Genomic DNA, 15238 nt, shown 5'->3' on the forward strand with positions numbered 1-15238 from the left:
ATGTCAGAAGGGACATCAAGTTGGGACCACTTATGTTTAGCAGGTCTATGTCCTGCTTAGTCTACACTCACCGCATTATACATCTTAACATGGTCTGAAATAAACTCAGCGATACAAACGAGATCAAGATTTCCTGATCTGCCATCCTGCATTTGTCCAGCCTGTTCTTTTAACAAGCACTGCATCTGCAAACATTCATTTCTGCAAACATCCACGGACTGAAAGACTATGTGTTCAAATCCTTCAAAACATGAGCGATCTTTGACTTCACCCAGAGCAAAATCAAGCTCTTTCCCTTCACAGAAGACAACATTGCTAATGTAAAACTCACTAATACATCAGTGAAAATTTGCATGAAAGGTTGACACTTGCATATTCACACTATGCGGACAGAAACACCTTGCTGGGCTTGCAAAAATACCTTCAGTGCATGCGCTTCTGGCTATGCAGTGTCTGCTTTTCCCTCTTGCTGAAGCCATGCTCTGGGTAACATGTCACAGAGAGCAGACACCTTGGAAAATTTTATCCTGTATTGCTTTTTTTTGTCAAGGACAGGCTTACTTATGGTGTTAAGAATGAACTTACCTTGGAGAACTTTCTTTCTTCACTATATTGAGATGGAAGAGGGAAGGGGCCAGACAAACAGCTATGTTCATTGGAGTCATCTGATTCTCCTCCACAGAGGTGACGTCGCTCAGGAAGCACAGCAGTGTCTGCAAAACCTCTCGGTTCTCATCTGACATCAGCATGATGGCTGCCTGCACGGCCTGCAGCCGCTGCTCCTTGGGGACATCTGCAGCAAAGCAAGTGATGTTCAGTGGGGTTAACTGTAAGATCAAAGAAATAGCTGGAAAGGCCATTTACCAAGAAAGAATTTCATTTAAAGTTTATGGAAGGAGCACTCAGTTGGTACTTTTCAGGTTACTTTTGTCCCTTGGGAAGACAGTTCAAAGCACCTAGGGGAGCTTCTGAAAGATACTAAAATGTCCTAAACTGTAGCACAGTTTAATGGAAGAAGTACTGGATATGCTTAAACAGCATCTCAGATTCATTTCTAAAACTACTCTAAGTTTTCTCAGTTTGGATTTGGAGCCTTCCTCTCCATGTTACATATGCTCTATACAATTGAAGAAAAACAACAAAAGTAGATTTATTGTACAGGGTACAGCCACCTTTTAAGCTCTGCCTGTTAATCTTGCACAAGCACTTTATTTTAAAAGCTTTCAGACACGAATGATAAACTGAACACAGTGCAATGTCTCTGATTTTCAAGAAGCACCAAGGCCAGGTCTTTCTGGGAAGTCAGAGGAGCCTCTGCCTCTCATCTCAGAGGTTTGTAAACATTAGGCAATGAAGGGCTTTAGGGAAATGGAGAAAGTTCCATCAGTGCTAAGCCACATAGACTGTGACGCTAATCTCATCCCCACTCTGCTGTGCTATAGCAAATCAAACCATTTTGGGTACATGAAAAACATCCTGGATATCTGAAAAAGATGTTCAGTAACTCCCAGAGAACCAGAAATCCCTTGCCAGTAAACTAAGAGAGGAAGAATCCTTTTTAACCTCACAGAAATAATTTGTTAAACAGAATGAATGGGAAGAAAACGTCCCAGCTACAACTTTATTTAATTGCAGACGTTACGAAATCCAATTGGTATCCCAGCAATTTTGAACATTTTTCTTTCTGTGAAAGGGATTCTGTCAGTACCATCTAAAACAGAAAAACATATCTGTTGTTGGTCAAGTAGAAAAAAAAACACTGATACTTGTTTTTAATCCAATCATTGTTTTCTGGTGTCAACAAAAGCCTATCTTTTCCTGTTCTCACCTCATTCTAAACAGATCAAGACTTCCTGAATTCCTTCAAAATACTTCTGAAACACAAAAATATCTTTCCAAGCCTTATTCTTACTCTCACAAATGTATACAATTATTCAGATTTCTCACTGCAGATCAGTGCAGACTCAGCCTGTGCCCTCTTCTACAGCATCTTCTGTTGGCTGGCAGCACTGTTTCACTGTTCAGCCTTTTGGCTGCTGTGAATCCTAATGCCTTGCTCCTGACGTGGAGATGGGATTCTTTCTGGCTACAGACTTAATAACACTGATGGCATTGAGATCTGCCATATTTCTGTGTTCGTTTGCAGTCTCTCCCATGCCAAGATAGGACACTCCAGTTTTCATCGAGCAATAGTTTAAAAGCAGTCTGTTTCCAAGGACATGTAGAACACATCCTTTTTGACACCAGTGTTCTCCTCAGTCAGTTCACCGATGGAAGCAATTATGATTGTCATTTTACGAGCACCAATTATTCCTGTTTCTTTTATGAACAAGCTCACTGATGTGCACATAGGCAGACATATCCTGATGCTGAAATGAAAGCAAGAAATCCGTGGCTTTTTTTATTTCTTTGTGAGATCTTCACATAAAAGCTTTTCAAATAATCAAGTCACAGGAAGGAACAGACTGCACAGGCATGCATTCTCAGGGGCATAATGCTTCTCCATGCTCAAAAGACTCACTTATATTTAAAATGCACACAAAATGGGCTCACAGTTTAAAGAAATGTGGTTTTACATTTTTAATGTTCATGGCCAGTCTTTCTTTCTGCTGTCTTCCTGACTGCAAGGTGAATACATTTAAAGCTTCTTAAGATTTGCATGCTCGCAATATTTTGCCAATTTTAGACAGTTCTAAAAATCTCTCAGCTAAGTATTTTGAGAGCAGAGATGTTCTTTTATGCACCTCAGAGGTGAACAGAAAGAATTCCATTCAGCGTTAACACATCAAAATTACTTAGAATTTATGATTCCATAACTTATAATAACTTTGAGCTATATACAGTAATAAATATCATGCTACTTACATTGGTAGATGTGTAGAAAAGTCTCTCCCAGCTTACTTGTGAGGAGGGGTTCTGGCAAGTCACGGAAAAATTGCTTTACCATATCTGCTACATCATATGCTGACTGGTCTTCATAGTTGACATTTTCTGGGGAGCTCTCATTCATCTGACGCAGGGCCTGGATTCGAGACTTCACTCCAGATTTTCGAAACAGACCCACCTAAGAAGGTGCCACGTGGAATGGGACAAAAAACCAAAGTTATTTAAAATATTTTAAAAATTCCCTTTTATGGGAGGTTTTGATTGCAACAAAAGCTATGTTTGCTTACTTTACACTAGGCGAGAACAAGAGGAACTCCTGTAGATGCCACAGCTGTGACTTGCCTATGGTCTTGTACACAATTGCATGCTCTAGTGATGGGACTGTAAGAGTTAACCTCACTAAAGATCCGTATCAGATGGTAGATGGAGCACTCAGAGTGCATGTGGTTACGCTGTTGCTTGAAGAGTATAAGCAAGATGCTTAGCTGATATAAATCAGCGTGGCTTGCTTGGCTTTGGAAACTGTCTGCTGATTTACTCCAGCTGAGAATCTTGTTCCTCGTCTTTATTTGAGTGTATATTTTGAAGACTAACAAGAAAATATTATGCTCAGCTAAGTAATAAATGCTGTGGCAACAGATTAGTACATCCTGGTTGAGCTTTCAAATCAAGACCAAATCTATTTTTTCCCCTTCCTGCTCTCTGCTTCCCCCAAATTCCACTGAAAACCCCAGTCTGAAAGTGGAGGCTGCAGAGGGATTATTTGTGCAGTGTCACTAAGATACATTTTTATCTTGTTTGCTCTCTGTTCTAGAGGAAGTGGTAATTCTTAAAATGAGGCCTGCAAGTGCCTTCACAGCGGTGCTGCCCTTCTACAGAAGTTCTCACAAGTGGAATTCCCCTGGGGCGAATTCCTAAGCCTGAACCACATTATTTATTCCCGAGTTTCCATGCTTTCATTTGGAAAGTGTAAGCAATGTTTTGCCTTCATTTTTGCAGGGGAAAAGGTGAACTATTGAGAAAGATCTATAAAAAAGCACATTTATGGCTTGGATGTCAGCTTTTCTGTGTCTGCTGTCTCACTCTTCAGTTTTCTACACTGTATTTCACTAAGTAAAAAGTGTAAAGGCAAGGAAGTATGCCCTTCATCCTTAATCCTCTCACTTCTGCCAGCAAAGAGGTTACCTGGGTACATGCTCATCCTGAACTGCCTCTCTAGAACACTTCAATCATAAGGTACTTAGGACTTTTGTTAGCTTGTACATTAATAGCACAGATGACATGAATCACACACTGTGCAGCTCTGAGAGGAGATGTATTCGTTTATAAGGAGACGAACTATTACACCAGACTGCAAACAGTGGCAGTGAGCTGTTCCTCTGTATGCCTTCTTATTTGTGAGTGCAGTGCCGCTCGTGATCTAAATTTATATGTAGGGATTAGAGAAGCAGAATTTGCCCTTTGTACATCCTGTGTATTGTATCTCCCTTCACAGGTGAAGCTCTCCTTAGTTTTAACAAAAGAATACAAGAAAGAGCATCTGACTCTTTTCATTTGGTTTTCTCTTTCTCTTCATCCCTTCAAATCCCTTTTCCTCATAGAAATGTGTTCTGAAGACGCAGAAGGACATACGTTAATCCTATCCAAATAATACAACTTGGGTGTGTGGTAGATAAATGCGAGAGCAAAAGCTCAGTTCACTGCTTCGGATGGAAAGCGCTCTTGCTGGTATAAAGCAGCTTTAAAATCTTCCAGCTAAGGCTGATGCAAGAGGTCAGACATCAGATCTCACCAGTGCCATCTCCTGCTGGACAGCATTCTGCTACTCTCGACCTCTGCTTTTATTTGATGATATTCATCTGAAGTCTTTTTTTTAAAAAATAAATTCATTATTAATCAAAAGAGAACCACTTCTTCTCTTGATAGGAAGAGATATTTCATCTCTGTTCTTCAAAATTCTATAAATAAAAATGAGACTATAAATCCAGTGATTTATCAGCGATTAGTTTGGCCCAATCTCTTTATTATCCTCATGCTGTGGATCATCTGCCCTGCAAGCAGCCATATGATGCATGACAGAAATAAAGATGCACTTGACAAAGGCATAGCAGTTTCTACTTCCCAAGTTGAAACCGAGTAATATATTCTACAACTAACGGTGAGGATCTTCGTATCATCTTTAGGCATTTCGGTGTCAGAAGCCAGATCTTACAATGATTTACAGCAAACTCAACTTTACTAAGTGCAGAAGCTCTGATGCCTATTCAGGACTTCCGCAATGCACAGAACAGACACACAAACAAGCTGCTGGGAGGACTGGAGGCTGCTCAGACCTCTGGACAGGCATTTGGAGATTCTGAATTAAATGGGAACAAAAGGAATGACTTTAAAGCAGAGAAACTGAGTTGCCTGGAGGTTTTTGGCCCAGAAAGGCTTTTGGTGGAAGATATTTTAAATTGTCCTGATTTGTACTTCACTTTCTATTCCCAATTCCACCCTGAGGGGAAACTCAAGCTGAGCTGAAATGACCCTTCATGTAGCTCTGATGCTTCCCAGCAACCAAACCCTCCCTCTTGGCACAGATACTTGCCTGAGACTTCCCAGTGACACTGCTTTTGACTGTCTCAAATCTCTTGAGAGCTTTCTCCTCCTCTTTGGTTTTACTCTCCCTTTTACTTTCTTCCTTGTTTACTCCCCAGTCTTTACTTTTTCTTCCTACTGCTCTATTACTTGGCTGATTGGCCCATTCCTGTCTCCCCATCTCCTTTTCTCATGCTTAGACAATTATCTTCTCCTCCAGTCTCATCACTGATTCTAGGTTTGCTGCCTCACTGTTTCTTACACGGGGTTTCCCAGCTCAGTCCACAAAAACGGCTTAACACAGAGATAACCAGGAATGTTAGCTCTTCAGTGTATTTTTTTTCACTTTTCTCTATTAATCTTCAATTCCATCCTCTACCAACGCATTTTCAACAAGGTATCCATCCCACCCCTTGTATCCTGCACTTCATGTTTTAAGAGAGATCTCATCTCACTTCTTTTTCAACACCCAAGAGTTAGATATCAAGGTCTGACCAGTATACGGTTTCTTTGTAGTCAACAGAAAGACAGGAAGTTCTGCCTATGTCTCCCCACTAGCTGCAGAAGGAAACAGATGTGATTCACAGCTAGACATTTAATGTTCAGACTTCCGTTCTGGGGAAGATGACTGTTACATAATATCACAAGACACATATAGGACAACTGAGTGATCAGAAGCAGGCAGCATGAGATTATGAAAGGCTGGTCCTGCCTGACTAACTTGGTCTCCTGTGATAAGATGACCCATTCATAGATAAGGGAAAGGCTGTAGGTGTTGCTTTCCGGGATCTTAGTAAAGTTTCCCACACTGTTTTCCTGGAATAACTGTTCATGGCTTGGACAGATGTACAGCTCACTGGGTGAAGAACTGGCTGGATGGCCAGTGCTTAAACAGTCCTAGTGAATGGGGTTCAGTTCAGTAGGAAGACAGTCAGCAGTGGCACTACCCTGTGCTCACTACTGGGGCCAGCTTTATTTAACATTTTATCTGTGATCTAGATGAAGGAATAGAGTGCACCCTCAGTAACTTTAGAGATAACACCAAGTGAGGCGAGATTGTTGACATGCTTTAGGGCAGGAAGGCTCTGCAGAGGGATCTGGGTAAGCTGGATCAACAGGCTGAATCCAACTGCATGACATTCAACAATGATAAGAGTCAGATCCCACACTTCTGTAATAACAACCCCATGCAGTGTACAGGGTTTTAGAATAGTGGCTGGAAAGTCACTCAGCAGAAAAAGACAAGGCAATGCTGGTCAACAGGTGAGTGAAAATGAGCCAGCAGTGTGCTCAGGTGTCCAAGGCTGATGTCATCCTGGCTTGTATCAGAAATAGCATAGTCAGCAGGACAAGAAAAGTGATTGTCCCTTTGTATTCAACACTGATAAACCTGCACCTTGAATACTGTGTTCAGTTTTGGGCCCCTCACTACAAGAGAGATATTCATTTGCTCCAGTGTGTGCAGAGAAGAGCAACAAAGCTGCAGAAGAGTCTAGAAAACAAGGCGTGACTGAGGAAAGAGGATTAGGCTAGATTGGAGAAGAGGAGGCTAAAGGAAGACTTCATTGCTCTCTTCAACTACTACAGCTACTTGAAAGGAGACTGCATCAAGTAGAGTGTTGGTCTCTTTGCTGAGGTGACAATAGGATGTGAAGAAACAGTCCCAGGTTATGCCAGGGGAGGTTTAGGTTGGATATGAGGAAGATTTTCCTCATTGGAAGGGACTGCCCTGGGAAGTGGTGGAGTTTCAGTACCTGGAGGTACTTAAGAGATGAGCGGGTACGGTATGAGGGACATGATTTAGTGATGGAATACAGTAGGTCAGGTTGATAGTTGGACTTGGTGATCCTGAAGGTCCTTTTCCAATGAAGATTCTATGATTCTATAAACATTACAACTTGAACAGCAGACAGAATAAGGATCAGAAACAGAACTGACCACTACCACCCACACCCTGTTTGCTCAGAGCCAGGAATGTCTGCAGACTAAAATGGTGGTTGCTCCTTTTTGAACTTGAAACTATCAAAGAGCATTTACAGAAGAGGTTATATGACATGATGCCAACAACAGTAAAGAACTGAACTCAGTGAGCCAGGGGGTTTCTCTCAACCCTACGTTCATCATTCTTAGTGGAAGAACAATAAAAATATGATGACTATGTCCTTGCTCTGTAAGTAAAGGGAATGAAAACATCCAAAATACTTTGAGCACACAGGCCCCCCAATTGGCTTGTTGCAGCTAAGAACGCTATAAAAGGAAATGTACCATAATGGCTTTGGCATTGAACCCGTGCTGACCCAAATCTATCTGGATATGTCTGACTTTGTCAACAGAATACTTGGAATATTTTGCTGAGTTTGCTCTCTGTTCTTGGACTTTTTTTTCTTTGCTAAGTAAATAAAACTTTTTGTACCATATCTTGTGAAATGGTGAATGCATTTAACTCTTAATGGCAAAAATGAAGCATAAGCACTGCAAATACAAGTAGAAAAAGGGACTCCTGAGCTTTTTACAGGACTGACTCAATTGACATGAAAATCTCACATCATTCCCAGAGGCAGATCACTGTATACAAGTCATCAGGACTGTTACATCTACAAGAATTCAACTAATTCATTGAATACAAATTCCAAAATAACAAACAATCAGTATTGGTACCAAGTAACAAATCAATGGAAGAGATCTGGGCCCAACATGAGGCATAAGACTTCAAATAATTCTGATAATAAGTACAAAAAGGTTCACCACTGTTTGCTTAGTGTTTTTATAGAAAAATCAACCATATTCCTGGTAGCAAAGTTCTCACCTGATCTAAACAGTTGCCTCTTAAGTAATGTAGTGCTTGCTGAATGCTTTGGGGAAGAGGCTGTCCTGTTCTCTGGACATGAACTATCAGAGGCACGCCAAAGACGTTCTTGTCCTTGTAGTCAGGGACTTTCATCCGCTTCATGAACTTTGGTACAGACCTGAAAATTGATGTGAACAAAGTGCATCAAAATATTTGAATATTTACAGAGCATTTCTGAGTAACACTGCAAGCAGAAATTGTTAAGTGGGACCAGTTCCTATTTTATAAAGATGATCAAGTAATTTTCAATGGGCAATATATAGACATTTTATAATCTGTATAATCTGTGGACATCTTAACAACTTTTATAGATTGTTGGCCTCTGGCTCTAAGATACAGCATAACAGTTAGCTTTAGCAAAACACATTTACTGTGCAGTTGTCATCCAGCTGAAACCAACATAATTTAAAACATCTATTAAGGATTCAAAGGAATAGCACAGGATAGTGGAGCGGGTATCTAAAAGAAAAGGAAGTTCAGTTCTCTTGTGTACTGAAACATGTTTTATAGTATTAGTTACGTAACTTAGTATTTCCATTGTCGAATAATTTACAGTAATAAAGGATTGGTGGGAAATCCCTACGTGTCTGACGCATCCCTGGTGTCATACAGTTGATTCTAGCCAAGTTACTTAAGTGAAGCTGTTAAGCATGCTTTCTTCCGTAACCGATGGTGAAAATGAAAGAAACTGGATTCCCCCTGTCAGAGTCATGACTACAGTGGAATTAAAAAGAAAAAAAAAGAAGAATATGACCTGAATATGATGAAGATTTTCTTTTCCGTGTGAGAAGGAAATAAAACTAAGATTAAATGACCTATTGAAGGAAAACAACATATAGATCTAAGCTATTTATAGTGTCCCACTGCTTCTAAATTTTTAAGAGACAGATTATAAACTGAAGAAAGATTTGTCAGGGAAGGAAACCTCAGTACAAACAGCAAAATCTAGAATTTGCTGTATTCTAATCTGCCTGTTTGGTGTTGCGTAAAGTGAGACTCATTTCAGCACAGACAAGTTGTCACCTAGACAAAGGGAACTTCACCAAAAGAGAACTGCAAGCTGGGGGCTCACCTTACTGAATTTTAGCTCTTAAAAATAGATTTCACAAAGACTTAGCAGTCCAGACTGCCTCTACAATCAATGTGGAATAAGACACCTTTGGAGATTGACCCAAACCTTCTGGCTTGGATGGAATGAGTTGCTTTTGAGGTTGCCTGTCTTCTTCCACTGACCACAGAGGCAGCCAACCTGATTTGCTCAGATTAGACTTACAAATTTTTGGAGTGGCTGATGTGTTTGAGGTGGTTCTCACATGTAGTCCCTTGTATCTATTTCTCCACTTCTGACCACAAACTTGTCTCATTTAGCCCTCAGAAGAATTTATGGCAATTTTGGTGAAGTCTTTTGAAAGTGGAAATCATAATGTAAATGTCAAGTCATGTTATTTTTTTTGTCACAGAATCCATATATTAGGAGAAAAAACATCCTTTTCATTATTTCTCAGGTACTTATAATCTCTTGTGTATGTACATTTCTGTTCCAGGCTGCCTTAGACTGTATGCTGCATCAGGGTCAGTATGTAGATTTCTGTAGCTGGTTGGATACAAAAGGGCCATGTTGCCACCACTCCTGTCCATCTTACCCTGACTCCACCGTCCTAGTGACCAGGTAGGTGTTATAGCTGTTACAACTAGAAGCTCACTTTAATGCAAGTCCAGACCTAGAGTAAGAGTGTGTCTTTCTATTTGTATTTGAAATTCTTCAAACTGTTCTAACTGTTCTTTTAAAGCACAAACAAAACAATATCAAATACATGAAATACTATCAGCAGATGTTTCTTTTTGAATCACAAAATCAATTTTGGGGAAGACTTATTGTAAACACTTCCTCTTTTCAATCACTCTCCTCCTACTCCTGTTTATTTTTCTGGAACAAAAGCGTTGCTAGAGAAGCTGAGGTTGTTTCTCTGTTAAGAGCACAGGAATGAAGTTAGATCTCCAGGATCTGACCTGGCCACTGAGTCACTAGGTAGCAACAGATTAAAAGAGACAGTTTCAAGTGCTACAATTACTGTCAATTGTACCTCCCAACTGTATTAATTCAGTTTACTATCACAATAACAGAATTAGAAAAAACTATTTCCTTCTAAATATATCTCTTCTGCAGATACTGATGGTACTCACCAGGTCCAGCCATGTTTGTTTGACATGGAGTACTTTTCCATGATGGCTGTAAGACGAAGTAGAGAGAACTTTTGCAGCAGATTCAGCTGGGCTGCTGACTGATTGCTGATGTGAAGTGATGCGATGGAGTGGCTCAGATGATGAGATATTTGGAAACTATGCCATCGTAATTGCCTTTAGGAAAAACAAAAACCAAAAAACAATAGAAAAACAGAACTCTTATTTGGGCAGAAAAAGATAGCATACTGTGAGATAAGGAAATGTACAAAACATGCAAAAACATACTCACATTACCATGCATGCTGTGTCAATTGAAAGAAAATATAGCTTGGAGGCATACAAAACAATGTTTGATCTTTTTATTTTGGAATTATTCAAGCCTTTTTTTTTTTTTTTTTTTTTTACATTATACTCCCAAGAGGGTGAGGGTCTCATACATGCACTAAAGGAAGGAGTGTGACCTCTTACGCCCATTAGCCTACACACTTCAACAGTATGTGGGAGTTCCAGATTAAAATATTCTCTTCCTGACTCAGAAATGAGATTTGATGCCTGGTCCCTAACCTCTCAGGAGAACAGTCTAACCACCAAGGTATTTGTAGATTAAGTTCTCCAACCAGCTCTATTTTTAAATACTGGTGGTCTTTTCAGTGAAGGGATTGAACACTGAGTCTCCTAGGGAAGACTGATAACCACCAAGCTACTGAGACACTCACATCTTCTCTTTATTCCAATGTATTTTCTCTAAATACTGTATATATTGAAAAAAAAAAACCAACAACCTCCTTTCAGTTTCTTGTTTTGCTAAACATGAATTCTGACACAATTCATACAAACTTTGACACAGCTTATTTACTTAGCAGCTTACCCCGAGTTCACTTGCTTGTGACAGTGGTGAGCAACCACAGGCAGCAATAAACTATGGCATGGAAGAATTCTCTGTGAGGATTCAAGACTGACTGCAGATTAGAAAGTAATAGGTATTCGCTTACTGCTTCTCCACACAGAAACCCACAGCAGTATGGATCCGCAAAGGCCTTTACCCAGAGCCGTGCTCCCTTGGCTCAGCAGAACTGATCCTGACCTTCTATTAACAGGTTAATTGTATACCAGATATGCAAGAGACTGAGGCAGGGTAGGGAAATACTCTTCGTAAATAAAGGGACATATTTTTAAAGTAGACCAGAGCCTAAAAAAGTGCATGAGACTACTGAAACATACACACTGGAGTACATAATTTGAAAGACAAATTGAAAATAAGATTGCAAAATATATACAGAGTTCTATTATGTAATTGAATATTACGGATCAAGAGAGGAAAAAAAAGAACCCTTAGTTTGCCAATTCTCCACTGATTGCATTTAAAAAATTCCACAGTAGGATGCATTTTCTTCAGAACTCCCACACTTTCCCTGGGAAGTCCCCTTTCCCATACAGGATGTACAACTGTAATGATGTAATGATGTCAACCTTATGACTCTTGAACTGAGAGCTTCTGTTTCATTTGTCATATTTCACAGCCTGTCTTATTGTTAATGAAAGAGGAAAGATGGATTTCCATACCAAATTTTGATACCAACCTGCTTGGCCTTGTGAGAGATGCTCCCACCCCAGAGTCTCTCCTCTCTCTAACACCAGTAGGCTCTGATTCATTCAGGGATGTTCCATCTCTGTCCATGTCACTTGGTGTGGTCCGGCCATCAGAGACAGAGTTTCCTTCAAAATCAAGTGTGATCTGTGTGGTTGACTGGAAAGGTAACGATGGAGACTCTCTGACTGACACATCATCAACTGGCAGACCTGGCAACACATTTTTTGACCAACCATCTACTACATCCCGGAGTCCATTGACGTGTTGCAAAATGTCATCTAAATGAGGAAAAAGTTCACCTTTTTCTAAATCCAGAAGGTCTCCAGTACTAGCATACAAGTGGGAACCTGGCACATTGTCATAAATACTAATTCTGCTCTCCTTAGGACAGCAAGCCATCAATCCAGTCTCTTTTGGAGTAGAGCAGTTCTGTTTTCCCAAAGAGACGCTGCCCGTCCTCCAGTTTACACCATTACTGTTGTCTGTAGGTGAGAGGCTTTCAATAGAAAGTGCCTTTGGGAAGGTCCCTGGTTTGTGGTCCTTGGGAATATGCACAACCAAGTTCTCTTGGGAATGAAATTCATTTTTGCGGTTTTGGTCCACCACTTGCCGTAAAGCTGTTCCTGCCAGCACATCTAGATCATCCAGGTACATCCCACCTCTCTTGTTCGCTTCATGACATTTGCGTTCCTTCAAACATGGTGTGCTCACCCCACTGCTGCTGTTTTCAGACTGACTGCTTTCACTGCTGGATTTGGCAGAAAAGGAAAGTCCTCTTTTGCCTGAATCTTGTGCTAAGTTTTGGAGATCCCCATTGACTATCTGTACACAGTGCATGTCCTTCAAAGATTTCGGCTCACGCTGAAGAACAGGTCTGCTTATCTCTAAAGGACCTGCTTTTCCTGAGCCTTTTAGTTTTCCATGCACACCTTTTGCTTTTAGTGTCTCCATGCGCTTTAGAAAGGTTTTTGTTTTGGTTCGCATTGGTTTCTCATTCTTAACATTGTCCTTGGGGGACAGAGCAGTGCTTATCACCATTAGGTCTGGCAGCAGTGTGCTCTCATGCTGGCCAGAGCAGTTACAGGTCTCCCTGGCGATGCTGCTAATGCTGGACGGACTCCTGTTGTCGCTTCCCCCACTGCTCTCACTGTGAACAGATGAGACCTCAGGTTCACTCAGATCTGTAAGGACACTCTCACTGCTTGTTGTATTTTTCATTTTAATATCCCCCGAAGATCCATGTCTGTCTGATTGGTGAAGTAAAGCATCAATGTCGTCCACTCTAGACCATCGTCTGCTTGTTCTTTGGAAAGTCCATTTATTACTGATAGCACAGAGGTCTTCTTCATCTGAATCTTCACTCTAGAAAACAGCAAGTGGCATACATTAAAAGCAGGTATTTTTCTTGTTTTTTTCTTGGTTTTTTTTTTAATTAATGTGACTCTGCTGATTCATGTGAGCAACAGCTTGCAAGGTCTCCTTGAACTGAGTCTTATGAAAGATCAGCCATCAGCCCCTTCATAACAGCCTTTTCCATTTAACTGTAAAGATTGCAGTGAGCATCTTAACATGTATGTAATAAAAGCCTTATCTTTGTTAGGGAGCTTATGAGTCCTATCAATGTCTCTTCGCTTTTGTGGGGTGATTTGCCTAGACCTTACACTGTATAGGATTGATGCTCATAGTGACTGTGCATAAAAAAAAAAGGTTTTTAAAGGTCCAAGCAGGGATGGTGTTAAGATACACAGCAGTACAGACTGGGCAGCAACTGGGCACCACAGCAAGGTGAGCCATTCAAGTACACAAGATAGAAAATACCCAATGCTGCATTTAGTTTTGCAGAGAGAACTGGGTAATCATTTGCAAGAGCAGCAATAATCTTCACAGAGCATGTGAATTCAACAAGCCTTGTTTCAGAAACACATCTCCAGATAAACAGCTGCAATGCTTAAAATAACAGTAAAAAAAACCCCAAACTTTTGAAGGCATTGCTCAAAGTATGCCTGAGGGCTGGTGTGGGGAAGAGGCAGCATGATCAGAAGGCTGGAGCACCTCTCCTATGAGGAAAGATTGAGGGAACTGGGATTCTTTAGCTTGGAGAAGAGAAGGCTCCGGGGAGACCTCATTGTGGCCTTCCAGTACTTGAAGGGAGTGTATAATCAGGAGGGCGAATGGCTGTTTAGGAGGGTGGATTGTGATAGGACAGAGAGGAATGGTTTTAAACTGAGACAGGGGAGGTTTAAGTTAGATATTAGGAGGATGTTCTTCACTCAGAGGGTGGTGATGCACTAGCACAGGCTGCCCAAGGAAGTTGTGGATCCCCATCCCTGGAAGCATTCAAGGCCAGGCTGGATGTGGCTGTGGGCAGCCTGGTCTGGTGGTTGGCGATCCTGCACGTAGCAGAGGGGTTGAAACTAAATGATCTTTGAGGTCCTTTTCAACCCAGGCCATTCAATGATTCTATGAAGAGGAGCAGCAATGCTCAGTCCTAGATGGTGCAGTGTCCAGTGCTGAGGTGAGCCCTCAGCCTCAGACATACAGTATTGTGCTTATGCTTTGGCAGTTCCAGGAGCTAATATAAACTGCAGACAACATGTACCTTGAAAAAAATTGGATCAAAAAGTTCTCCCTATGACATTTCTCTTGTCTGCTTTCCCAAACAAAAAAGACACATCTTCAGCAGGAAGCATGCACCTTTGAACTTGCTGCACTCACAAGATGCAAAGCCCACAGATGCTAATAGTATCCTTTCTTTGACTTTCAACCAGATTAATACTGCATTATTCCTGTACATTTGTTTCATGGCAGAGCAAACTAACTTCACCTACATGGCATCCACACAGCTCTTTACATTCTTGGAAGCTGGCAGAAGGCAGTAAAATTTTACAGGCTGTCAGACCAAAACAAGGTGTCAAACCAGAAAGACTATTTTGGGTATGGAAAACAACTTATTTTAAAAGTCTATGATTAGAAGTAATTTTAAATGAAGTTTTGATGGTGAAATTATCTCCCATCTCTGACTAGATCTCCACTAGTTGGTCTAATTGAAAAATGCAAAACAAATTTTATCAGAACCTCTAAACCTTAAATAATATGAAGCTTCAAGAGATGGAGGTTGGGATCAGCAACGAGTCAGGTCTCCTTGTTGC

The 15238-nt window shown here is 40.8% G+C and overlaps 1 protein-coding gene across 6 annotated transcripts in view; it reads right to left on the reverse strand.

The window, feature by feature from the left end:
- STARD13 (StAR related lipid transfer domain containing 13) overlaps window positions 1–15238 on the reverse strand; it is a 297110-nt gene that overhangs the window by 11249 nt on the left and 270623 nt on the right. For all 6 annotated transcript variants that reach the window (XM_052671001.1, XM_052671003.1, XM_052671002.1 and 3 more), the window contains 5 exons: window positions 12079–13451; window positions 10499–10672; window positions 8273–8432; window positions 2866–3064; window positions 586–793 (listed from right to left, as the gene is read on the reverse strand). In XM_052671001.1, the coding sequence (XP_052526961.1) occupies window positions 586–793; window positions 2866–3064; window positions 8273–8432; window positions 10499–10672; window positions 12079–13451 (2114 nt within the window). The remainder of the gene's footprint in view (window positions 1–585; window positions 794–2865; window positions 3065–8272; window positions 8433–10498; window positions 10673–12078; window positions 13452–15238) is intronic.

This window comes from Tympanuchus pallidicinctus, unplaced genomic scaffold (assembly GCF_026119805.1).
Source record: "Tympanuchus pallidicinctus isolate F22 unplaced genomic scaffold, pur_lepc_1.0 scaffold11, whole genome shotgun sequence".
NCBI lineage: Eukaryota > Metazoa > Chordata > Aves > Galliformes > Phasianidae > Tympanuchus > Tympanuchus pallidicinctus.